The 26953-nt window shown below is 42.9% G+C and overlaps 1 protein-coding gene across 1 annotated transcript; it reads left to right on the forward strand.

Annotated features, from left to right (window-relative positions):
* The first annotated feature begins 999 nt into the window (after positions 1–999).
* Positions 1000–26004, forward strand: LOC141053759 (histamine H3 receptor-like). Its single transcript, XM_073550805.1, has 3 exons — positions 1000–1240; positions 21984–22150; positions 25252–26004. Exons 1-3 carry the CDS (start codon positions 1000–1002, stop codon positions 26002–26004), a joined length of 1161 nt encoding a protein of 386 aa, XP_073406906.1.
* The last annotated feature ends 949 nt before the right edge of the window (positions 26005–26953 follow it).

Genomic DNA, 26953 nt, shown 5'->3' on the forward strand with positions numbered 1-26953 from the left:
TTCAAATTGATGACCTATTTTAAATATAGGCAATCAATATCTTCTGACCAGACATCTCCTGAATGAATGAATATGCATTTATCATATTATCGTAATTCAATTCTAGTAAAACCTCTTTGCATCATAAGTACATTTTTATTACATAAAGCATTAATAGGTTCTGTTTAAATTTGCATTGGAGTCTCCTTCAGTTTCCTTCACATTGACGAAAAACATAATATGTAGCTATTTATGGTAAAATGATGGACACTATAACAAAAATAACAGATCCTATTATTAGTCAAAAGGGTTCATTGGGCTCCATTGGTGCCTATCATGTGTCAAATCCATCACACGATAAATTCCATTCTTTGCTCTTATAACAGAAAAATGCTAATTATTTTATCTGTATTTTTTATGTATAGTGATTCTGGAATACATGAATAAATCCATCAGGTAACTATAAAAGTTTTAGCCCCCAAAACATTATTTCATATTATCAGATATTGAATACCATTCTCTGTCACTGATATAAAAATTGTATAATATTAAGAAGATTTTGTTTAATTGTTGGTTGGATAAACTACACAGCCTTAGTACAATTACTAGAGTTTCGTATAAAATATAATTGAAAAAACGAATAAACTTTTAATTATAAAAAGTGGGAATTTGCCCTGGAGATCAAAATTCTTTAATGAGTTTATTCTTCTGGGAGTACAGACCCACTAAGGATTTTTCCATTTTTATATCATTAGTGTAATGAACGTGCACCTAAGGCTAACATCAAAAATATTCTACAAACTTATTTTGAATACTTAGATAATTTTATACCTACTGTATGTAGAGGGCTTGTAAGCACCTGCCAGATGCCCCAGGGTCCTGACAATAGAGACTCCCCCATAGGAATATCCCACTGTATATATATTGCTGCTTGTTGAAGTATTGGAAATTGATCATTGAGGCACACCTCTGTCCTTCATGCCTCCATGCATCACTATGTACGTATACCCTCAGTTCAAGATGAAATCGATTTTAATCATTTCAGGAAATCTTACTGGTATCAGTTTTACAAACTCATCTGTTGAGATTGATGAAATGGCACGAGGTGTAACTATTCTAATAATTATGTTGATCTCTTTTTTAATTTTCATCACTGTTGCCGGCAACAGTCTTGTCATTATATGTTTTATAGAAGACAAGCGGCTTCGGAGCAGCAGTAACTTCTTCCTTTTAAATTTAGCTATTTGTGATTTTTTAATAGGTGAGTTACTGTATATATATCTTTGTTATATTATATCATGGCTGGAACCAGCGTTGTAGCAGAGCTATAGAAGTAGCAGAACTATGGCGGTAGCAGAGCTGTAGCTGTAACAGCCGCTATACTGCCCATGGAGTAAGGGACTCTGCTCAAGTGAGAACATTGTTCCTTTCTGTAGGGTGAATTTCTGCCATTTAACACTACCATGTTCATTCTGTGATAAGCGGTACTGTGATGCACAGATTTAATTATTGCTCTTAGTGCCGGTTTTAGGTCCTTTGTCACTAGCACTGGGACCATCAATCTGTGTTCTGTGTCCTACTTTACCTACTTTATACAAATTAGTATGGGTGTTGGAAATGTACATTTAAGGAAAGGTTCTCCAAACAAAAACTTGTTTGCTGATCAGAAAATTCTGACATTGTAGAGTGAAGCAACACTTATACATAAATAATGCACCTCTCGCACTGAACTAAATTTGGCACTTTCCTCTTTGGATTCGGTGACTACCTCTTGAAGCTCCTCAAGAGAATGCCAAGAGTGTGCAAAGCAGTAATCAAAGCAAAAGGTGGCTACTTTGAAGAACCTAGAATATAAGACATATTTTCAGTTGTTTCACACTTTTTTGTTAATTATATAATTCCACATGTGTTAATTCATAGTTTTGATGCCTTCAGAGTGAATCTACAATTTTCATAGTCATGAAAATAAAGAAAACTCTTTGAATGAGGTGTGTCCTAACTTTTGGTCTGTACTGTATATCTGTATTAAAAATCGTAAAACAGAAATCTTGCAATTTTCACATTAGCCACAGGAACTTTTTTAGTCTGTAACATTCTGTTGTTTCAGTAAACATGAACATACAGTTGTGGCCAAAAGTATTGACACCCCTGCAATTTTGTCAGATAATCCTCACTCCTCTTGGTATTTGTTATAATCTACTGTATGTGATTATTGTTATGCTGTAATGTCTATTGTCTGTACAAATCCCCTCTGAAATGTAAAGTGCTGCGGAATATGTCGGCGCTATAAAAATAAAATTTATTATTATTATTATTAGATAATACTCAGTTTCTTCCTGAAAATGATTGCAAACACAAATTCTTTGGTATTATTATCTTCATTTAATTTGTCTTAAATGAAAAAACACAAAAGAGAATGAAGCAAAAAGCAAAACATTGATCATTTCACACAAAACTCCAAAAATGGGCCAGACAAAAGTATTGGCATCCTCAGCCTAATACTTGGTTGCACAACCTTTAGCCAAAATAACTGCGACCAACCACTTCCGGTAACCATCAATGAGATTCTTACAATGCTCTGCTGGAATTTTAGACCATTCTTCTTTGGCAAACTGCTCCAGGTCCCCGATATTAGAAGGGTGCCTTTTCCAAACTGCCATTTTTAGATCTCTTCACAGGTGTTCTATGGGATTCAGGTCTGGACTCATTGCTGGCCACCTTAGAAGTCTCCAGTGCTTTCCCTCAAACCATTTTCTAGTGCTTTTTGAAGCATGTTTTGGGTCATTGTCCTGCTGGAAGACCCATGACCTCTGAGGGAGACCCAGCTTTCTCACACTGGGCCCTACATTATGCTGCAAAATTTGTTGGTAGTCTTCAGACTTCATAATGCCATGCACACGGTCAAGCAGTCCAGTGCCAGAGGCAGCAAAGCAACCCCAAAACATCAGGGAACCTCCGCCATGTTTGACTGTAGGGACCGTGTTTTTTTCTTTGAATGCCTCTTTTTTTCTCCTGTAAATTCTATGTTGATGTCTTTGCCCAAAAAGCTCTACTTTTGTCTCATCTGACCAGAGAACATTCTTTCAAAACGTTTTAGGCTTTTTCAGGTAAGTTTTGGCAAACTCCAGCCTGGCTTTTTTATGTCTCGGGGTAAGAAGTGGGGTCTTCCTGGGTCTCCTACCATACAGTCCCTTTTCATTCAGATGCCGACGGATAGTACGGGTTGACACTGTTGTACCCTCGGACTGCAGGGCAGCTTGAACTTGTTTGGATGTTAGTCGAGGTTCTTTATCCAACATCTGCACAATCTTGCGTTGAAATCTCTTGTCAAATTTTCTTTTCCGTCCACATCTAGGGAGGTTAGCCACAGTGCCATGGGCTTTAAACTTCTTGATGACACTGCGCACGGTAGACACAGGAACATTCATGTCTTTGGAGATGGACTTGTAGCCTTGAGATTTCTCATGCTTCCTCACAATTTGGTTTCTCAAGTCCTCAGTGTCATGATCCAGGACGGGATTTCGCTTTGACCCGTCCTGGTTAGACTATGGGTTAATTGTGCTGCCTCTCTCTGGCAGCAGGAGGCTATTTAGTGCTCACTGGACCTGGGTCCGGTGTCAGTTATACTCCTGCCCTCGGCTGAGTTAAGTGACCTCTTGTATACGTGTGCCTTGTGCCTGATATCTTGCTTGCTTGTTCGGATGTGATCTGGTTCTGTCCCTGTTACGAGTTCTGCCTGACCCTCTTGTACTGCGCTACCTCTCGTGTATGACTCTCTGCTTGTGACCCGACTTCTCTCTGCTCGTCCCCTTGGTACCACGTCGCCCTCTTGTGTATGACCTTTGGCTCTGTCTGACTACCCATCTGTTTGTCCCTCCTGTACCTCATTTGCCCGTACTGCTGTGACCTCTGTTTTGCCTGACTCTGAGTTGTTGTATGGTGTCCTGTCCTATCTGATACAGGACGCTAAGCCCCGCCCCCTTGCAGTCACATGACCATAGGTCCCGTGCACATTATTCAGTTTCAGTGTCCGCAGGTCCTTTGCCTCTTTACCTTCCAGCGCTGACTGGACCCTGACACTATTAGCCTGAAGCACGCATGGTCACCTCTGCTGCCCACTCCACAGGTATCTTTTAGCACTGCTTCTGTTCTCAGGACACACGCACTGGCTCTATGAGCAAGTGCAGTGCGGTGTCTCTGACATTATAACTGACCCATACCATTTTTTTTTTTTCTCTGCTCCCATTCACCTGTGAGTGTGATGGATCCTGTGCACACTCTTTCTGAGCAGGTTAAGCATCTGACGCAGATGTCTCAGAAACTCTTTGGAGAACAAAGAGTCCTGGCTCAGTCTCAGCAGCTGATCGCTGACACTGTGCAGGGGGTTCTTTCATTGGGGGATTGGGATGTTACATTAATTTCCCCTGAGTCTCCAGTGAAGTTACCAGATACCTTTTCTGGAGATAAAAATGACTTCAGAGTTTTCAAGGAGGGCTGTAGGCTTTTTTTTTCCTTAAGACCACACTCTTCTGGGGATGAAAGTCAGAGAGTGGGGGTCATTATGTCTCTGTTAAGGGGAGCCCCCCAAGCTTGGGCTTTCTCCCTTCCTACCACGGCCCCTGAGCGTATGACTGTGGATGCATTTTTTGAGGCCCTGGGGCATATTTATGATGAGCCTGATCGGGTGCGTATGGCTGAGGACAGGCTGATGAATGTTTGCCAGGGGAAACACTCAGCCGAGTGGTTTTGCTCAGAGTTCAGACGCTGGGCTGCTGAGGTCTGCTGGAACGACGCTGCTCTCCGGGGGTTGTTCCGTAGAGGCCTGTCTGAGCATCTGAAAGACGCCTTGGCTCTCCAGCCCCCACCTGATGCCCTGGAGGAAGCTATGACACAGGCCGTCCGAATGGATCGCAGGTTACGGGCAAGGGGAGTGATACAAACCGAGACATCATTATTCTCCCAAGGAAGGGGAGCCAGTTCTTCACTGAAAATCACGGCGATGGGAACCATCAACCTTAAGGAGGAAGAAAGGAGACAACGGCACGTGAGAAAATGCTGTGTTCACAGTGGCGAGTCTGGACATGGGAAAAAGGATTGCCCCTCCCGGCCACTAACCGACTAGCGACTGAGCACGGGTGATTATCGTGGAGGTCACCCAGGCTCTCAGGTACCCTTTTCTGCATTTTCTAAAATGTCATTTCAAGTGGAACTTTGTTGTTGGGGTGTCTCCACATCCACAACTGCCTTCGTGGATTGCGGTTCATCATTGAACTTTATTGACTCTGACTTGGTGGCCAGGTGTAAGTTAGGGACAGTTAGATTGGAGACTCCGATTCACCTTGTTGCTATTGACAAAACACCACTGGTTAAGAATGACATTGTGTTTTGTACTGAAGAGTTTCTCCTCAAAGTGAGTTCCTTACACCAGGAACGTATTTCATGTTTTGTAATGAACAACCTGCCTGCGGGACTGGTGTTGGGGTTCCCCTGGTTACAGCTGCATAATCCTGTGATTAATTGGGAATCTCGGGATATTGTTAAATGGGGTCCCTATTGCTCTGAGAAATGTCTTGTTTCTGTGTCTGTGTCATCCGTGGGTCTAGAAGGCATTCCGGAGTGCCTGATAGATTATACTGACGTTTTCTCCGAAAAAGAGGCTGAGGTTTTACCACCACACCGCCCATTTGATTGTGCTAAATTGCCCAAAGCCCGCCTGTATAACCTCTCGGGTCCGGAACGGGCTGCGATGAAGGAATATATTTCTGAGAGCCTCCGTAAGGGACATATTCGTCCTTCTGTTTCTCCTGTGGCGGCAGGGTTCTTTTTTGTAAAAAAAAAAGACGGTGGTTTGCGCCCATGCCTCGATTTTCGTGAGTTAAATAAAATAACTGTGAGGAATACTTATCCCCTTCCACTTATTCCTGATTTATACAATCAGTTGTCCGGAGCGAAGTGGTTTTCGAAATTAGACCTACGGGGAGCGTATAACCTTATCCGAGTCCGGGACGGAGATGAATGGAAGACCGCCTTTCTCACTACTGAAGGGTTGTTTGAAAATTTGGTCATGCCCTTCGGCCTGACCAACGCTCCAGCGGTCTTCCAAAATTTCATAAATCATGTGTTCTCCGATTTGATTGGACATTTTATGGTGGTGTATTTGGATGACATTTTAATCTACTCGCCTGATAAACAGACTCACATTGGTCATGTTCGGGCAGTTCTCCAAAGGCTCAGGGAGAACTGTCTGTTTGCTAAACTTGAAAAATGTTTATTTTTTGTTCAGGAACTGTCCTTTCTGGGGTTCATCGTGTCTGCTGAAGGGTATCGCATGGATCCTAATAAGGTGCAGGCCATTCTCGAGTGGGTTCAACCGTGTGATTTGAAGGGTCTGCAACGTTTCCTAGGATTCGCTAATTATTATCGGAAATTTATAAGGGGGTTCTCACAGGTGGTTAAACCCCTCACAGACATGACTCAAAAGGGGGCTGATATCAAGAATTGGTCAACCGCAGCGGTAGCGGCATTTCAGTTTTTGAAAAAATGTTTCATGTCGGCCCCGGTTCTTACCCAACCGGACCCCTCTGAACCATTTATTGTTGAGGTAGACGCCTCAGAGGTGGGGGTGGGGGCGGTATTGTCCCAGGGACCCGCCACTTTGACCAATTTAAGACCTTGCGCCTTTTTCTCAAAGAAGTTCTCTCCGGCGGAGAGAAACTATGATGTGGGGAATCGGGAACTTCTGGCCGTAAAATTGGCTTTTGCAGAATGGAGGCATTTTTTGGCGGGGGCTGTTCATCCTATAACGGTAATCACGGACCACAAAAACCTAGCTTACATTGAGTCAGCTAAAAGGTTGACTCCCAGACAGGCTAGATGGTCACTTTTTTTTTCCCGATTCAACTTCTCGATCACTTTTCGACCAGGATCCAAGAATATCAGAGCGGATGCGTTGTCACGCAGTCTTGATCCGATATCCCCCCCGGAACCTCCATCCTCCATTCTTCAGCCTGGGGTGGTGGTGGCAGAGGTTTCTAATGTGTTGGAATGGGAGACTCGAGAAGCCCAGGCTCTTGCACCTCCAGCTAAGCCGGTGGATAAACTTTTTGTGCCAGCTCAGTTTCGTCTCAAGGTCCTCCAGGAGTTCCATGACTCAGTTCTGGGTGGACATCCAGGGATCTCAGCGACCCGGAAGGCCATTGCTAGAATATTCTGGTGGTCTTCTTTAGCCTCTGATGTTGGGGAGTATGTGTCTGCGTGTGAGGTTTGTGCCCGTGCGAAAACTCCCCATAACCGGCCGGCCGGGGAATTGGTACCACTGCCAATTCCTGAGAGACCATGGACTCATCTGTCCATGGATTTCATCACCAACCTTCCCCCTTCCAAGGGTAATACCGTGGTCTGGGTCGTAGTGGACAGGTTTAGTAAGCAGGCACATTTTGTACCTTTGGCAGCTCTACCTAATGCGGAAACATTGTTCAGATTGTTTGTGGAGCATGTGGTGCGGTTGCATGGGGTACCCCTGAATGTGGTGTCTGATAGGGGAGTGCAATTTGTGTCCAGATTTTGGAGAGCTTTTTGTAGGAGGTTGGGTATTGGTCTGTCCTTTTCATCCGCATACCATCCAGAGACTAATGGGCAGACTGAGCGGACCAATCAGTCTCTGGAGCAAATTCTGCGTTGTTTGACCTCAGCCCGACAGGACGATTGGTGTTCTGTGTTACCATTGGCTGAGTTTGCTTTTAACAACCGCACTAACCAGTCTATGGGTACATCTCCTTTTTTTTTGCAATTATGGGTTTCATCCTCATTTTGGAGAATTTTCCCGCTTGAATTCTGGGTGTCCTGGGGCGGACGAGACGATCCAGCGGTTGGGGGAGGTATGGCGGGAGGTCCAGAATAACATTACGAAGGCCCAGGACAAATTTAAATTTTTTGCGGACAAAAAACGATCCGTGGGTCCAGTGTTTCAGGTCGGAGATAAGGTATGGTTATCCACCAAAAATATAAGGCTCAAGGTTCCCTCGGCGAAGCTTGGACCCAAGTTTATAGGTCCCTATGTAATTACCGAAGCAGTTAACCCGGTGGCTTTTCGGTTGAGTCTTCCACCATCTCTAAGGATCCCTAATGTTTTCCATAAGGCCCTTTTGAAACCTGTGAGGTCCAGTGGGGAGGGATCATCATCTTCCCCGACACCGGTTCTGGTAGATGGGCAGGCTGAGTACGAGGTGGAACGAATTGTCGACTCCAGGTTGGTCCGTCGCGCCCTTCAGTATCTGATACATTGGAAGGGCTACGGTCCTGAGGAACGCTCGTGGGTTCCTGCTCGATCAGTTCATGCGGATCGGTTGATCCGAGCCTTTCACGCCAAGTACCCTGAGAGACCTGGGGGTCCGGTGGCCCCCCACTGAGAGGAGGGTACTGTCATGATCCAGGATGGGATTTCGCTTTGACCCGTCCTGGTTAGACTATGGGTTAATTGTGCTGCCTCTCTCTGGCAGCAGGAGGCTATTTAGTGCTCACTGGACCTGGGTCCGGTGTCAGTTATACTCCTGCCCTCGGCTGAGTTAAGTGACCTCTTGTATACGTGTGCCTTGTGCCTGATATCTTGCTTGCTTGTTCGGTTGTGATCTGGTTCTGTCCCTGTTACGAGTTCTGCCTGACCCTCTTGTACTGCGCTACCTCTCGTGTATGACTCTCTGCTTGTGACCCGACTTCTCTCTGCTCGTCCCCTTGGTACAACGTCGCCCTCTTGTGTATGACCTTTGGCTCTGTCTGACTACCCGTCTGTTTGTCCCTCCTGTACCTCATTTGCCCGTACTGCTGTGACCTCTGTTTTGCCTGACTCTGAGTTGTTGTATGGTGTCCTGTCCTATCTGAATACAGGACGCTAAGCCCCGCCCCCTTGCAGTCACATGACCATAGGTCCCGTGCACATTATTCAGTTTCAGTGTCCGCAGGTCCTTTGCCTCTTTACCTTCCAGCGCTGACTGGACCCTGACACTATTAGCCTGAAGCACGCATGGTCACCTCTGCTGCCCACTCCACAGGTATCTTTTAGCACTGCTTCTGTTCTCAGGACACACGCACTGGCTCTATGAGCAAGTGCAGTGCGGTGTCTCTGACACTCAGACAGTTCTTTGGTCTTCTTTCTTTTCTCCATGCTCAATGTGGTACACACAAGGACACAGGACAGAGGTTGAGTCAACTTTAACCCCTTCCTGCAATCCGACGTACTATCCCGTCCACGGTACCCGGGCCCGTATGACCGGGGACGGGATAGTACGTCGGCGCGATCAGCGGCGCCCACGTGGTGAGCGCCGCTGATCGCGGCCGGGTGTCAGCTGATTATCACAGCTGACACCCGGCACAATGTGTCAGGGGCGGTCACGGACCGCCCTGACACGTTAACCCCTTGCACACCGCGACCAAACACGATCGCGGTGTACCGGGGGTTAAAGGGAAGCATCGGCAGGGAGGGGGCTCCCTCCGTGCTTCCCTGAGCCCCCCACGGCAGCGCAATGTGCAGCGCTGCTGCGGGGGACTCCCTTCCTCCAGGCCCCCGAATCCAAGATGGCGACGGGGGCCTTCGGGGGCCTGCGGAAGCTGGCTTCCTCAGTGCCTGCAAAGCGCAGGCATGAGGAAGCCTTCTGCAGTGCCTGTGTCAGATCGCTGATCTGTCACAGTGATCTGTGATGTGACAGATCAGCGATCTGTCACAGGACAGTGATGTCCCACCTGGGACTATTTAATAAAGTAAATAAAAAAATAAAAAAAAGTGTAAAAATAATAAAAAAAAATCGCCAAATAAATTAGAAAAAAAAAAAAAATATTCCCCCAATAAATCCATTTTTTGGAAATAATAAAAAAAACAAACAATAAAAGTACACATATTAGGTATCGCCGCGTCCGTAACGACCCGCCCTATAAAACTGTCCCATTAGTTAACCCCTTTAGCGAACCCCTTAAAAAATAAAAATAAAAAACGAAGCAAAAAATAATGATTTATTATCATACCGCCAAACAAAAAGTGTAATAACGCGCGATCAAAAAGACGCATATAAATATCCATGGTACCGCTGAAAACGTCATCTTGTCCCGCAAAAAACGAGCCACCACACAGCATCATCAGCGAAAAAATAAAAAAGTTATAGCTCGCTGAATAAAGCGAGCAAAAATAATTATTTTTTATATAAAATAGTTTTCATTGCATAAAACCGACAAAAACATAAAAAACGACCTAAATGAGGTATCGCTGTAACCGTACTGACCCAAAGAATAAAACCGCTTTATCAATTTTACCGCACGCGAAACGGTGTAAACGCACCCCCCCAAAAGAAATTCATGAAACGCTGGTTTTTGTTCATTCTGCTTCCCAAAAATCGGAATAAAAAGCGATCAAAAAATTTCACGTGCCCGAAAATGGTACCAATAAAAACGTCAACTTGTCCCGCAAAAAATAAGACCCCACATGACTTGGTGGGTCAAAATACAGAAAAATTATAGCTCTCAATATGTGGTGATGCAAAAACTATTTTTACAATAAAAAGCGTCTTTTAGCGTGCGACAGCCGCCAAACATAAAAACCGCCATAAATAGTAAATCAAACCCCCCGTTATCACCCCCTTAGTTAGGGAAAAATAATAAAATTTAAAAAATGTATTTATTTCCATTTTTCCATTAGGGTTAGGGCTAGGGTTAGGGCTAGGGGTGTGTTGGGGTAGGGTTAGGGTTAGGGTTAGGGTAGGGTTAGGGTTAGGGCTAGGGCTAGGGTTAGGGTTAGGGCTAGGGTTAGGGTTAGGGCTAGGGTTAGGGCTAAGGTTAGGGTTAGGGGCGTGTTGGGGTTCGGGTTGGAGTTAGAATTGGGGGTTTCCACTGTTTGGGCACATCAGGGGCTCTCCAAATGCAACATGGCGTCTGATCTCAATTCCAGCCAATTCTGAGTTGAAAAAGTCAAATGGTGCCCCTTCCCTTTCAAGCTCTGCTATGCGCCCAAACAGTGTTTTACCCCCACATGTAGGGTATCAGCCTACTCAGGACAAATTGCAAAACAATTTTTGGGGTCCAATTTCTCCTGTTACCCTTAGGAAAATAAAAAATTGGGGGCAAAAATATTATTTTTGTGGAAAAAAATGATTTTCTTATTTTCACGTCCGAGTGTTATAAACTTCTGTGAAGCACTTGGGGGTTCAAAGTGCTCACCACACATCTAGATAAGTTCCGTGGGGGGTCTAGTGTCCAAAATGGGGTCACTTGTGGGGAGTTTCAATAGTTTAGGTACATCAGGGGCTCTCCAAACGCACATGACACCCGCAGACCATTCCATCAAAGTCTGCATTCCAAAATGTCACTGCTTCCCTTCCGAGCCCCGACGTGTGTCCATACAGTAGTTTTCTCCCACATATGGGGTGTCAGCGTACTCAGGACAAATTGGACAACAACTTTTGGGGTCCAATTTCTCCTGTTACCCTTGGGAAAATGAAAAAATTGGGGACTAATTGATCATGTTTGTGGAAAAAATACGATTTTTTTATTTTCATGCCCTGGCATTATAAACTTCTGTGAAGCCCTTGGGGGTTCAAAGTGCTCACCTCACATCTAGATATGTTCCTTAGTGGGTCTAGTTTTCAAAATGGGGTCATTTGTGGGGGGTTTCCACTGTTTAGGTACATTAGGGGCTCTCCAAAGGCAACATGACACCCGCAGACCATTCCATCAAAGTCTGCATTCCAAAACGTCACTACTTCCCTTCCGAGCCCCGACGTGTGCCCATACAGTAGTTTTTTCCCACATATGGGGTATCAGCATACTCAGGACAAATTGGACAACAACTTTTGGGGTCCAATTTCTCCTGGTACCCTTGGGAAAATAAAAAAATGGTGACTAAAAGATTATGTTTGTGGAAAAAATACAAATTTTTTTATTTTCACGCCCGGGCGTTGTAAACTTCTGTGAAGCACTGGGGGGTTCAAAGTGCTCACCACACATCTAGATAAGTTCCTTGGGGGGGTCTAGTATACAAAATGGTGTCATTTGTGGGGGGTTTCCACTGTTTAGGTACATTAGGGGCTCTCCAAAGGCAACATGACACCCGCAGACCATTCCATCAAAGTCTGCATTCCAAAACGTCACTACTTCCCTTCCGAGCCCCAACGTGTGCCCATACAGTAGTTTTCTCCCACATATGGGGTATCAGCATACTCAGGACAAATTGGACAACAACTTTTGGGGTCCAATTTCTCCTGGTACCCTTGGGAAAATAAAAAAATGGTGATTAAAAGATCATGTTTGTGGAAAAAATACGAATTTTTTATTTTCACGCCCGGGTGTTATAAACTTCTGTGAAGCACTGGGGGGGTCAAAGTGTTCACCACACATCTAGATAAGTTCCTTAGGGGGTCTAGTTTCCAAAATGGTGTCATTTGTGGGGGGGTTCCACTGTTTGGTACATCAGGAGTTTTCCAAACGCGACATGGTGTCCGATCTCAATTCCAGCCCAAAACGTCAAATGGCGCTGCTTCCCTTCCGAGCTCTGCCATGCGCCCAAATAGTGGTTTACCCCCACATGTGGGGTATCAGCGTACTCAGGACAAATTGCACAATAACTTTTAGGGTCCTGTTACCCTTGGAAAAATAAGAATTGAGGGTGAAAAGATCATTTTTGTGGAAAAAATATGATTTTTTAATTGTATGGCTTTATGTTATAAACTTCTGTGAAGCCCATGGGGGTTCAAAGTTCTCACCACACATCTAGATAAGTTCCTTAGGGGGTCTAGTTTCCAAAATGGTGTCATTTGTGGGGGGTTTCCACTGTTTTGGTACATCAGGGGTTTTCCAAACGCGACATCGTGTCCGATCTCAATTCCAGCCCAAAACGTCAAATGGCGCTGCTTCCCTTCCGAGCTCTGCCATGCGCCCAAATAGTGGTTTACCCCCACATGTGGGGTATCAGCGTACTCAGGACAAATAGCACAATAACTTTTAGGGTCCTGTTACCCTTGAAAAAATAAGAATTGAGGGTGAAAAGATCATTTTTGTGGAAAAAATATGATTTTTTAATTGTATGGCTTTATGTTATAAACTTCTGTGAAGCCCATGGGGGTTCAAAGTTCTCACCACACATCTAGATAAGTTCCTTAGGGGGTCTAGTTTCCAAAATGGTGTCATTTGTGGGGGGTTTCCACTGTTTTGGTACATCAGGGGTTTTCCAAACGCGACATCGTGTCCGATCTCAATTCCAGCCAAAAACGTCAAATGGCGCTGCTTCCCTTCCGAGCTCTGCCATGCGCCCAAATAGTGGTTTACCCCCACATGTGGGGTATCAGCATACTCAGGACAAATTGCACAATAACTTTTAGGGTCCTGTTACCCTTGGGAAAATAAAAATTGGGGTGAAAAGATCATTTTTGTGGAAAAAATATGATTTTTTAATTGTACCGCTGTACGTTATAAACTTCTGTACAGCCCTTGTGGGTTCAAAGTTCTCACCACATATCTAGATAAGTTCCTTGGGGGGTCTAGTTTCCAAAATGGGGTCACTTGTAGGGGGTTTCCACTGTTTAGGTACATCAGGGACTCTCCAAACGTGACATGGCGTCCAATCTGAATTCCAGCCAATTTTGCATTGAAAAAGTCAAACGGCGCTCCTTCCATTCTGAGCTCTGCCATGCGCCGAAACAGTCGTTCCCCCCCACATATCAGGTATCTGCGTACTCAGGACAAATTGCACAATAACTTTTGCAGTTCAATTTCTCCTGTTACCCTTGGTAAAATAAAAAAAATTGAACCTGAAGTATTTTTTTTATGAAAAAAAGTTAGATGTTCATTTTTTTTTAAATATTCAAAAAAATTCCTGTGACGCACCTAAAGGGTTAATAAACTTCTTGAATGTGGTTTTGAGCACCTTAAGGGGTGCAGTTTTTAGAATGGTGTCACTTTTGGGTATTTTCTATCATATAGACCCCTCAAAGTGGCTTCAAATGTGATGTGGTCCTAAAAATAAAATGGTGTTGTAAAAATGAGAAATCGCTGGTCAACTTTTAACCCTTATAACTTCCTAACAAAAAAAATTCTGGTTCCAAAATTGTGCTGATGTAAAGTAAACATGTGGGAAATGTTAGTTATCAAGTTTTTTGTGTGCCGTATCTCTGTGATTTAAGGGCATAAAAATTCAAAGTTGGAAAATCGCGAAATTTTCAAAATTTTTGCCAAATTTCCGTTTTTCTCACAAATAAGCGCAAGTTATTTGAATGAAATTTTACCACTAACATGAAGTACAATATGTCACGAGAAAACAACGTCAGAATCACCGGGATCCATGGAAGCGTTCCAGAGTTATGACCTCATAAAGGTACAGTGGTCAGAATTGTAAAAATTGGCCCGGTCATGAACGTGCAAACCACCCTTGGGGGTGAAGGGGTTAATCCATGTCAACTGGCTGCAAGTGTGATTTAGTTATTGCCAACACCTGTTAGGTGCCACAGGTAAGGCTGGTTTCACATTAGCGCATTTTCAGCGCGCGCACGGCCGGGGGTAGCTCCGCCCCCGAGCCGGCTCTCTGCCCGGCGTGCCCGCCCCTTCCTTGTAGCGCCGCCTCCTAGCGGACAGCGGCGCCTGCGATCGGCGCTCCCTATCTTTAGCATAGGGTGCGCCGATCGTGCGCAGGCCGTGCGCTAGTTGCGCTTTGACCTGCGCTGCGCACTTTTGACGGTGCGCCGTGCGCGCCAAAATCAAACTTTTCGGATTTTGGCGCGCACGGCGCACCGTCAAAAGTGCGCAGCGCAGGTCAAAGCGCAACTAGCGCACGGCCTGCGCACGATCTGCGCACCCTATGCTAAAGATAGGGTGCGCCGATCGCAGGCGCCGCTGTCCGCTAGGAGGCGGCGCTACAAGGAAGGGGCGGGCACGCCGGGCAGAGAGCCGGCTCGGGGGCGGAGCTACCCCCGGCCGTGCGCGCGCTGAAAATGCGCTAATGTGAAACCAGCCTAAGTTACAGGTGCTGTTAATTACACAAATTAGAGAAGCATCACATGATTTTTCGAACAGGGCCAATACTTTTGTCCACCCTCTTTTTTATGTTTGGTGTGGAATTATATCCAATTTGGCTTTAGGACAATTCTTTTTGTATTTTTTCATTTAAGACAAATTAAATGAAGATAATAATACCAAAGAATTTGTGATTGCAATCATTTTTAGGAAGAAACTGAGTATTATCTGACAAAATTGCAGGGGTGTCAATACTTTTGGCCACAACTGTAGCCACAGAGCTTAGACTCCTTTGTAATAAAGAGTCTACTTAGTTTGTGCAAAGATCATTTTGAAGGCAGAGGGAGCAGGGTCAGCTGTGACATTGCCTATTGTGAATGGTGGATTCTTTAGGCTGTGTTTAGGCTGTGTTCTTTAGCGGTATTTTTAGCTGTTTTTCCAATAAAACCGCTAAAAATAAGCTGCCCATTCATTTCTATGCATTTTGCACTTTATGTGCATACTGATGCGTTTTTTACCGCAAAAAAACTGCATCGCTGTAAAAAACCGCAGCATGCTCATTAATTTCGCAGATTTTTCCGCGTTTCTGGCTATTTCTATGCATTTTGAAAACACACGGGAAAAAACACATAAAAACCGCACGCAAAAACCGCGCAGAAAACGTGCGGAAAATGTGCAGAAAAAACGCGCGGTTTCAGGGAAGGCAGTCAGGTTTTTCAGCAGAAATTTTCTGCTACATGTGCACTTAGCCTTATTATCAGATGTGTATAGATGTCTTCCTGTCTCTCATAAAATGGAGCCTTGCTGAAAATTATTCCTGAAAGGACAGGAAGTATGATTTAAAAAAAAGCCCCATTGGCATCTGTGAAAATTACAAGATTACTAGTTTCTATTGTTTTGCCTTTTTTTTTTAACTAAGATCATGATATGAAATATTTTTTTGCCAAAATGAAAAAAGAAACATGTAAAATAAAAACCTGGTATAAACAATAGGTCATTTTCTGATGATAGTATTGCTTTAAAGTTCATTTCTTTGCATCTCCACGTTATTGTGATGGAAATATATATATTTCATATAGATCTCACTTGCATATATCCTTATATACTGATATACACATGTATACATATATATAATCACAGCTAACATCTCTAATATATGACCTATAATCAACTGTTCAGAATGGCCTAACTAACTCATGACCCAGACTAGTGCAAGCCAGATTAGCTCTGTGGTGTTTTCCCGGATATTGAGAAGAAGAGGTAACAACAGATGTTTGAAACTGATGTCTGTTTTTTGCTGAGTTTGCAAGACAATGGACAGCAGGCCCGGATTGGTAATATGCCCAACTGGGCATTTTCCAGCTGGGCCGCGGGCGGCAGTGCCCGCTCATCTGGCCGCTTGCCAGCTGATGCGGCCACTGGCCTGGCTGTTTTCCTGTCGCCGGCCCTCTCTGTGGGCACGACGGTTATAGTTTCCAACCCTCCTGGGATTTTTCTATCCCTCACTGCAGGGAGATAAGCCGCCACGCCCCCCCAATGCACCCCATCCTCGCCCTAGCATGAGACCTCCCCCCCGCAGCCACTCACAGCGTCGCTTGCATGCTCTCTTCTCTGCTGTACACCGGACCTGTGATGAGCTCACAGGAGGGGAGGAGTCAGGGGTCACATGATCAGGAGTCTTTGTCCAGACCCCTGACCGCCCCTTCTGTGACCTCATCACAGGTCCTGTGCGCACAGCCCTGCCTCTTGGTGTCTGCAGGACTCTGCTGTGCTGGTTGTCATGGTGCTGGATGAGGGAAGTATGTGTGGGGTCAGGAGGGGTTTACAGGGTAGATGTAGCAGAGCTGTGTGTGTATGAGGTGTACGGAGCGGAGCCATGTGTGTACGAGGTGTACGGAGCGAAGCGCATGTGTACAAGGTGTACAGAGCAGAGCCGCGTGTGTACAAGGTGCACGGAGCGGAGCCGTGTGTACGAGGTGTACAGAGTGGTGCCGCGCATGTACGAGGTGTACGGAGTGGAGCCGTGTGTGTGCGAGGTGTACGGAGAGGAGCCGGATGTGTACGAGGTGTACGGAGAGGAGCCGGATGTGTACGAGGTGTAAGGAGAGGAGCCATGCATGTATGAGGTGTATGGAGCGGAGCTGCGTGTATGAGGTGTACAGAGCGGAGAGGTGTACAGAGCGAAGCCATGTGTGTACGAGGTGTACGGAGCGGAGCCGGATGTGTACGAGGTGTATGGAACGGAGCCACGTGTACGAGGTGTACGGAGCGGAACCGTATGTGTACGAGGTGTAGGGAGAGGAGCCGTGTGTGTTCGAGGTGTACGGAGCGGAGCCGTGTGTACGAAGTGTACGGAGTGGAGCCGCGCATGTACGAGGTGTACCAAGAGGAGCCGTGTGTGTACGGAGTGGAGCCATATGTGTACGGGATGTATGGAGCGGAGCCAAGTGTGTACGAAGCATACAAAGCGGGCTTTTCCCACGGACACAGGAGTACATGGCGGAGCCCCGATGAGCATTTTAAAACTCACACATGACGTTCCACCAGAAGTGATGTGCTGGAAGCTGACCGGAAATGAGATAATTTCAAGAGGAAATTGTGACGGAACTAGGAATGCTTCAGATCCATCACCATGTCCTCCTCCGATAGCGCGGACAGCAGGATCGCCTTGGAATCGGGGATGCCGGCCATGTGAGCGGATCATGATATGTCCTGCATCGGGAGGCTCAGGTGGGCACTACAATGGGAGCCGGGCTGCTATAGTATCTTTATAGAATCTTTCTTTCTTTCTCACTCTCTGTTCTGTCTTTCCCTCATTTTCTTTCTCTCTCTCTGTTCTTTCTTTCCCCTCTTTTTCTTTCCTCTGTTTCTTTCTCTGTTCTTTCTTTTCTTTACTTCTTTCTTTCTCTCTCTGTTCTTTCTTCTTTCTCTCTCTGTTCTTTCTTTCTCTCTCGCTCTCCTTTCTTTCTTTCTCTCTCTCTCTGTTTTCTTTTTTCTCTCTCTGTTTTCTCTCTTCCTTAGTACCAGTCAGTGTGCCTACAGTACCAGCAAATGTGCCCATAATGCCAGCCACTGTGCCCTCAGTACCAGTCAGTGTGATCATCAGTGCTAAATGGGTGCGGTTGGGCGTGGACATGGGTGTGACTAGTTGCGAAATGGATGTGGCCGGGGCGTGGCCTAAAATTTGCAGTTTTTGTCCCTTTTTCCCTTCCTCAAAACTTGGGAGGTATGATAGGGGCAGGTATGACCAGGGGGTCTGGTTGCCAATGGATAGCAGTTCTGCCAGGAATGCTGTCACCGTGCATACAAAAGGGGACAGAGCTTTGGGAGGAGTACACTGCAACTAAAAGCAATAAATAGGACTGAGCTGAAATACTGGGCACAGCTGTGACTAAATGTTATATAGTCATGTTAATCTCCTCTCACTTCTTGTAACCTACAAGTGTATAAAGATATTATATAGTCACCATGAGACTAGTGGGCCTGTGTAACTTCAAATGCCAGGGCTGAATTTTAGTCCCAGTCCGGCCCTGATGGACAGTAAATCATATGATGTTAAGTCACCCTCATGCCGGACACTGCCATATATGTTCATGTATTCAAACCAGCCAATTAGATAAGAAGTTCAGCCTTATGTTAATTGAGTAACCACTCCTTTCTGTATGAAATGATAAAACCATGTATGTGAAATAAAAGCTTCCAGAGTTTTGCTGTAATGGTTTGCTGCTAACAAGGTGGTTAGCGTCTTTCCTTCCTTGAGCGCTCAATAAGACTCTGTCTAATTAGGACAGGCCGCAGCACACACAGATATATATATATATATATATATATACAGTATATATATTTAGCAAGAACTCAGCAAACCAGGATTGGAGTAAAATGATGCTTTTCTTTATTTCTTCAACATCCTATTGAAGGATCTACTCCTAATCCAGTCCGTGCAGGTACTTGATTACCAGATGGAAAGACCCATGAGTCTCATTGCTGCAGCTGGACACTGATACACATACTCATATATATATATTTATATATCAATCAAATTTCCACAACATTATAAAGTTAGCTATGGGACTTGTTTGTTATATAAGCTTGTGTAACTTAATAAAATTTGGTGAACCCCTTATAGTAACACTTGAATCCTGTGTGAGTGATGTTCTCTCCAGTTGCATCCATTCCCTATGTAAAAGGAAAAGGCTGCCGTAATACAATGATGGGTACTCTGACAGTTTTTAGACGTCCCAACGAGATCCCTATTTGACTGGCTCTCACGTAACCAAGGCAGAGGCTCCACAGGACAGGGGAAACAAAAACCACATAACGAATACATTATTTTAAGTACTCTTTATTCCCTCTCCTTTGTAGCACCTGTGGCATGGGTGAGTTTCAGTGTTCGGAGACCTAGCTCATTGTATTTCATTTGTTTTATGTGTCTTTAATTGTATGATTGCTGGGTGATTGAGAACATATTCCACCGAACTGTGTGGCCATCCAAGTGAATCCGAACGCTGCGTAATGAACCTGGGTCATCAGGGTCTGAGGGCATTATTATATGGTTGCCACTAATGGAAGAGATTAAAGTAACTGGTAGCCAATCTCACCTGTGTTTTTGGTTAGAGACCTCTGCAGTTCTCTGGGATGTGTAAAAACTAACCAGAGTCAGGGCATTGTTCTTTGTCATCTGTTTAAAGAGGCACTCCCACAAAACTTTTTTACTGTCTTTACCTGTGTAAACCTACACACGTGGTCAAAATTGTTGGTACCCCTCGTTTAATGACAGAAAAACCCAAAATGGTCACAGAAATAACTTGAATGTTACAAAAGTAATAATAAATAAAAAATCTATGAAAATGAACAAATGAAAGCCAGACATTTCTTTTCAACCATGCTTTCACAGAATTAAAAAAAAAAAATAAAACTCACGAAATAGGCCTGAACCGAAATGATGCTACCCTTAACTTAATATTTTGTTGCACAACCTTTTGAGGCAATCACTGCAATCAAACGATTCCTGTAACTGTCAATGAGGCTTCTGCATTTCTCGACAGGTATTTTGGACCACTCCTCAAGAGCAAACTGCTCCAGTTGTCTCGTGTTTGAAGGTTGCCTTTTCCAGACGGCATGTTTCAGCTCTTTCCAAAGATGCTCAATAGGATTTAGGTCAGGGCTCATAGAAGGCCACTTGAGAATAGTCCAATGTTTTCCTCTTAGCCATTCTTGGGTGTTTTTAGCTGTGTGTTTTGGGTCATTTATCCTGTTGCAAGACCCATGACCTGCAACTAAGACCAAGCTTTCTGACACTGGGCAGCACTTTTCTCTCTAGAATCCCTTGATAGTCTTGAGATTTCATTGTACCCTGCACTCATTCTAGACTCCCTGTGCCAGATGCAGCAAAGCAGCCCCAGAACATAACAGAGCCTCCTCCATGTTTCACAGTAGGGACAGTGTTTTTTTCTTGATATGCTTCATTTTTCCGTCTGTGAACATAAAGCTGACGTGCCATGCCATAAAGATCTATTTTTGTCTCATCTGTCCATAGGACATTCTCCCAGAAACTTTGTGGCTTGTCATCATGTAGTTTGTCAAACTCCAGTCTGGCTTTTTTTAAAAAACTTTTTCAACAAAGGTGTCCTCCTTGGTCGTCTCCCATAAAGTCCACTTCGGCCCATACAACGACGGATGGTCTGACACTGATGTTCCTTGAGCTTGAAGTTCACCTTTAATCTGTTTAGTTTAAAACAACAGAGTAGTAAAAATATACCAAATGATACTAATAGCCCTTATGTCAATAAAGTGGTATATAACTGCCTAAAATTTGAATGGCAAACCATTCGGTGATCATTAGTGAAAAAAGTGCTAAATCCATGAGAATAAAAATACAAAGTGGGACATTAAAAATATTTCTAATGGTAAAATACCTTTATTAATAAATGGGTAGCTAACAGCACAGTACACACAAAGTAACCACACCAAAGTATAATAAAAAGATAGTAGTAAATAGAAAATATTAAAATTGACCCAGAGTAACAGGAATTTGTAATATATATATCACACATATGTACCCCAATCAATATACAATACACAAACACGGTATCACCCATTATACAACTCCAAGGTCAGCAGGGTTCTAAATCTCAACAAAGTGTCAAAGTGAAAAAATCATAAAATATCAAATTGACATAAACAACAGTGGTAAATAGATCAGGGTGTATATAAAATATACCACGGAAAAATATATGTGTGTTACCAAAGTGTAACCCTGTTTTTCTTACTTATTATTATATGCACTTTTCTAGTACTTAATTGATTCTGATTATTTATGTACTTTTCACTTTTATCTTTATATTATTATTTTTTTATTCACTAGTGATGTGATGAGAATGATGTGATTTCACATCAAATGTATTTATTATATACTCTTTTCTAGTACTGTAACTGTAACCGTGTTCAAGTGCAGTACAAGTGGCTCATAGTAGAACCTGTGAATGAGTTAGTTGATATTGGTACAAAGAATGACAGATTTTGGATCACTGGTCATTAGAAACTTTGCAAACTTACAAATGTACATTGGATGGGATAGTGGTTTTGTGACATTAAGTATATAATGCAATAGTGCATCATAGAAGATCCAGATATCAGGGATTAGTCAAGTTAAGTAGATTCCTCTTCTCATTCCCATTCTGCAAAATGTGCTTGTGGATGTACCCAGGAGGAGTCTGAGACTCTAGAACTGATTATGGGATTTCCAGACAAGGACCTGATATATCAATAAATATTGTCAAAGCCTATGAAGGTCAGCGGAACTAAAAGAACTTTGGGTCTTCTGTTTTCCGATACAGTGGCCCAAATGCAAAAACATGTGTATCATGTGATATATATTTTTATATTGTGCTCAAGTACATTGTATGGCTATAGCCTGGAAGTCTTCCCTTGGAGTATATCTCTGTGTTATGGCACTGATAAGATAACAGAGCCTTTTCCTCACACCATCACTAGTAAGTATTAATATACGAGTCTTTTCACAGGAGCATTTTGCATTCCATTGTATGTGCCTTATATGCTCAATGGTGAGTGGAAGCTGGGAAAATTCCTCTGCAAGCTATGGCTGATCGCCGACTATATGATGTGCACAGCCTCAGCCTTTAATGTCGTTCTTATTAGTTATGATCGATTTCTGGCTGTCACTATGGCTGTAAGTATTCTCCTATTCTTTATTGTAGTATAGCTGCATTATGTTAATAGCTGATGTAACACAAACAAAATGTGCGCTGTAACTATGTAAAGTGTTTTCCCTGATATAAAAGTTTAACATAATCTTTTTTTCACCATTTTATAAATATTTTTCCCCCATTACATATATATGTGTCATGTAATATATATGTACCGTATATCTATGTATGTATATACAGTGCTCAATATTAATGAGTACATCCCCTTTGAAACTTAATATTTGAATCAATATGTCACTGAACACAAAAACAATTTGAAAACTAAAATTGAGAAGACTAAGTGTTAATGAACTTTTTTTAACCCATAAGATGAAAATAAGAGTAACTACAAAATATAAAATTATACTAAATTTAGTTGATGCCAAAAAATTACACATTAAAAACAACATCTAGAATTTTATATGTCCTCCATGACTTTTAAGGACAGCACCAAGGCTTCTAGACAATGTAATGAACAAGGTGTTAGGTGTTAAAGGAAACCTGTCACGTTTTTTCAAGCATCTAAACTGTCCCAAGGGTTTGTTAGTGATACATTGTGCATCACGAACACTTTTTTTCATTAATGTAATGATGTACAAAAGCACTTTATATAGTTATATGGTACCTGCTCATTTAGTCATAAGGGTGTGCTTCATTTTCTGCTCAGTCATGGGTGTCGCCACCCAGTCAATTTGATTGATTTCCCTGGTTGCGTCACTGGAATCCCACGCTTGCGCAGTGTGGTGCTTGGAGCCGTGCTTGCGCAGTGTCGAGCAAGCAGCCTCGCTTGCGGAGTGTGCAACGTGGAGCTGGCTGCACTTGCGCAGTGTTGAGCAGGGAGCCGCACATGTGCCGTGACATGCGGCTCTCCACTTGACACTACGCAACCTAACAACGCACTGGGGACAGTTTAGATGAAATGACGTGACAGGTTCTCTTTAACGTCTGTGATCGGCCAGGGTGTCTTTGTGCGATGGTTGCAGTTCCAACTTTGTTAAATTTTTGCATCTCTTAAGCTTCAATATTCTTACTAATAAGTAAAGCTTTATGATCATCCTGTAGTTTTCACCTTTCTTGTGTTAAGAAATTATTTTCTTTATCAAGTCAAGTAACATTTCTCTTCCATGTGGTGCCATTGCTAACATGAAATTGGAAGGTGTTTTCTTTGTTCAGTAGTGCCCTTTTACAGTCAACTGCTTGACACATTCTTAATGAATAATTACCCTTACCTGTGGTTCAATTCTTGTTAATTAGCATTTTGTAGGCCAAACTATGCAGTTTATGTACTATGCACTATGCTAAACATTGCAGGACCTTAGGTATCTATGGTTACGACCACTAGCTAACTAACTGTCACTGTATCAGTGATCGTAACCATGGATACCTAAGGTCTTGCAATGCCTTGCACATGAGCATAGAAACATAGTCAATCAGAAGAACTATACTACATTTCTAATTTGAGGTATTTGTTAATATTATTATTATTACACCTACTACACATTGGGATAGGATCTTGGAGATGGGAATACCCCATTATTGACACTGGGGGTATGTTTAGGGTGGTTGTCCTGCTACATAATAAATTTGAAGTTAGTCACCTCACTGATGGTATTTCATAATCGATAAGCATTTGCCTGGATTTCTCAGTCTTAGGGACAACCAAGAATTGGACATTTTTCAGGACCACAGATGCAGTGGTTGACCAATGAAATCTAGTGCAACATTGGAATTGGAAAAGAACTGGCAGCAACCATTAGAATCCAGTTAGGCCAATTTATTGTCCAAAGAAGATTGGCCAGAAGAGGAATTGCAGCAAAAACCCACCTTCACCATGGAAACAAGTCAAATAGACTCAACTATGCAGAAAAACATAGGATGCAGATAAAATGGCAGCAGGTTCTCAGGACTTATGAGTCAAAATTTGAAATATTTGGCTGTTACAGATGGCAGTTTGTCACAGAAGGGTTGGTGAGTGGTACAATAATGAGTGTCTGCATGCAACAGTGAAGCATGATGTAGGTTGCTTGCAAGTTTGGGGCTATATTTCACTAAAATCATTCATCAAAACGAATGATGCCTTAAATGCTGAGAAACATAGGAAATACTTATCCATACAGTCAATATCATTAAGAACTATCTACAGCATGACGAAGTACAAAGAATAATTAAGATGATGATACGGCCCCACAGAGCACTGAGCTCAACATCATCAAGCTCTCTGTGATTACATGAATAGACAGAAGGATTTATGCAAATCTACATCCCCAGAAGATCTGTGATTAGTTCTGCAAGATGTTTGGAACGACCTCCCTGCTGAGTTCCTTCTAAAACTGCGCGAAAGTGAACATAGAAGAATGATGCTTTGATGCTTTTTTAAAGGCCTTAACAACTATTAATTTGATTTACTTTGCATTTTGTGACTTGATAATAATAAACTATTCTCATCTCTATTTGTTAAAGCATTCTAACATTACAACTTTTTTTTCACACCTTCCTACAAATATTGCATAGTACTGTTTATATAGTGTGTGTGTGTGTGTGTGTGTATTCACTTCCTCTGATGGCTTGGAACAGCCTCCGAGGAGACAGTGCATCCAGCTGCTGGATTCCAGCAGATCTTCTTACTTCTGTCTGAACGTTGCTCACAACAGCTAACACATCGGTCCACCCCAGTCTGCCTGTAGCCACTTATCACCCCCTGTACTGAAGGGGCTTTATTGGGGTATATATACACTGCACTGTACCACTTCTCCAGTCCTGTGTATACTGGGTGTAATTCTCAATATCTTATTCTCTATATACATAGTACTTTAACCACTTCTCCTGTATATTGGGTGTAATTCTCAGTATTTGCACCTTATTCTGCACGTCTTAGTGGGTCTAGTCATTATTTTGGGTGTGGCCTTTTCCAGTGGGTGTGGTCTTAAGGGGCATGGGAAATTTCTGTAAGAAAATTAGTCTGTCCGTGAATTTTGAGTCAGTTGTCCAGAAAAAAATGAATAGTAGGTTGGCAACCCTGCCACATTTTAAAACACACATAATACTTCTTATGTATGTATACATTTTCTTGTCTTCTATTGTTTAGGTTGCATATCACACCCAGCAACAACAACATTACAAGACAGTACTTAAGATGGCTGCAGTCTGGATACTGTCATCTCTCTTATACAGCCCAGCTATTCTTCTCTGGGACTACTTTGATAGTGACCACTCCATTCCCGAGGAACTCTGTCTAGCTTCATACTACAACAGCTGGCACTTTCTACTGGGAGCTTCCACTTTTGACTTTTTCCTTCCTCTTTTAAGTATTTCATTTTTTAACCTAAGCATCTATTGGAACATCAAAATAAGAAGCAAAAAGAAAAGAGAAGCTTCAGTTTTCACAGTTTGCACAAGTGAAGAAGAAATCTTAAAGATACCGGTATCAGGGCGGTTGATCCACAAAGGTCAAAATGGTTTAGGATTATCAAAAATTAAAATGGCGCCTAGATCGTTCCCTTACTTCTCTTCCAAAAAGACAAAACCTAATAGATTACAAAGTGTGGGAACACAACAGAGTAATATTCACATTATTAAATTATCCCATGACCAAAAAGTTGCCAAATCTTTGTTTATCCTTGTTTGTGTGTTTTGTTTTTGTTGGGCTCCTTACTCGTTTCTTATGGCCATTCGGGCTGCCTGCCAAGAGTACTGTATTGCATCATATTGGTATGAAATTACATTTTGGTTGCTGTGGATTAACTCCTCAATTAATCCCATTCTTTACCCTTTGTGCCACTCGAGTTTTAGGAGCGCTTTTATCAAAGTCATTTCCAAGTATGTAAAAAATGTCAAATAATTCTCGACCAATATGTACAAGACCTTCCATCTGGAGCCCACACTGGTATTAGCTAACAACCAACAAAAAAATCGTGTAGGTTTTTGTGTCTTTAAGACATAATTGTTCTGTTTCGGAGAAAATGGACCATTATGTACTCGAGCAAAGAAATTTGTAATTAAACATGGCAGCTATAAATAGTTCATAAAAATATATAATGGATGCAAAATTCAAAGATTTATACATTTACTACGTTTCACCATGTTATGTTATGGATCAAACAGGAATTTTGTTTTTACAATTGAAATACGTATGATCAAACACCAGGTGGTTTTATTGTTCTATGTTCTGCCTTTCATTACAGGTACCTTTGGTATTGAACTATATTGATCTTATGTCTTTCATTTGTATTATTTATTTTTAAAGCACCAATTATTCCATATGTACAAGCTTCATTTATTAGCACTTTTGCCATCTGTGCATCTTCCTTGGCATTGTTATTGTATATGTCATATTGTATCCTCTGTTTTGCTGTCTTTCAATTAATTTTTGAAAACACTTCATACAGCATTCCAATTACTGACTATCACATTTTTGTCCCTGTTTAATTTATACTTGTGACTAGAGTTGAGCGACTTTTGGTTTTTTAGGGTCGCGTTTCGTTTCGTGAAACCCGACTTTTCCAAAAGTCGGGTCGAGCAAGATCGTCCGATTATAGGGAAAAGTCGGGGTCGTCCCGAAACACGAAACCCAATGTAAGTCAATGGGGAATAAAAGTCGGCAGTGAGAGGAGGACAGGAAACACACCTACAGTGCCCATTTGAATGCCAAAAGCATCAATTCTTCTTACTTAAGCTTGTCAACCTTAATTAACTTCATAATACAAGTTACGCACTGAAAAATGGGGGTTATTTGGCTAAAGTTGTGGGGGGGGAGGGCTGGCTGCAGGTTTGCATGTGCCCTGGGCGAA

This window comes from Dendrobates tinctorius, unplaced genomic scaffold (assembly GCF_039654945.1).
Source record: "Dendrobates tinctorius isolate UK_male_01 unplaced genomic scaffold, ASM3965494v1 ptg000171l, whole genome shotgun sequence".
Taxonomy (NCBI): domain Eukaryota; kingdom Metazoa; phylum Chordata; class Amphibia; order Anura; family Dendrobatidae; genus Dendrobates; species Dendrobates tinctorius.

Coding starts and splice junctions, on each gene's coding strand:
- LOC141053759 (XM_073550805.1), top strand. CDS start 1,000: ATGAAATCGATTTTAATCATTTCAGGAAATCTTACTGGTATCAGTTTT. Junction 1,241..21,983: donor TATTTGTGATTTTTTAATAG/GTGAGTTACTGT, acceptor GTCTTTTCACAG/GAGCATTTTGCATTCCATTG. Junction 22,151..25,251: donor TTCTGGCTGTCACTATGGCT/GTAAGTATTCTC, acceptor TCTATTGTTTAG/GTTGCATATCACACCCAGCA.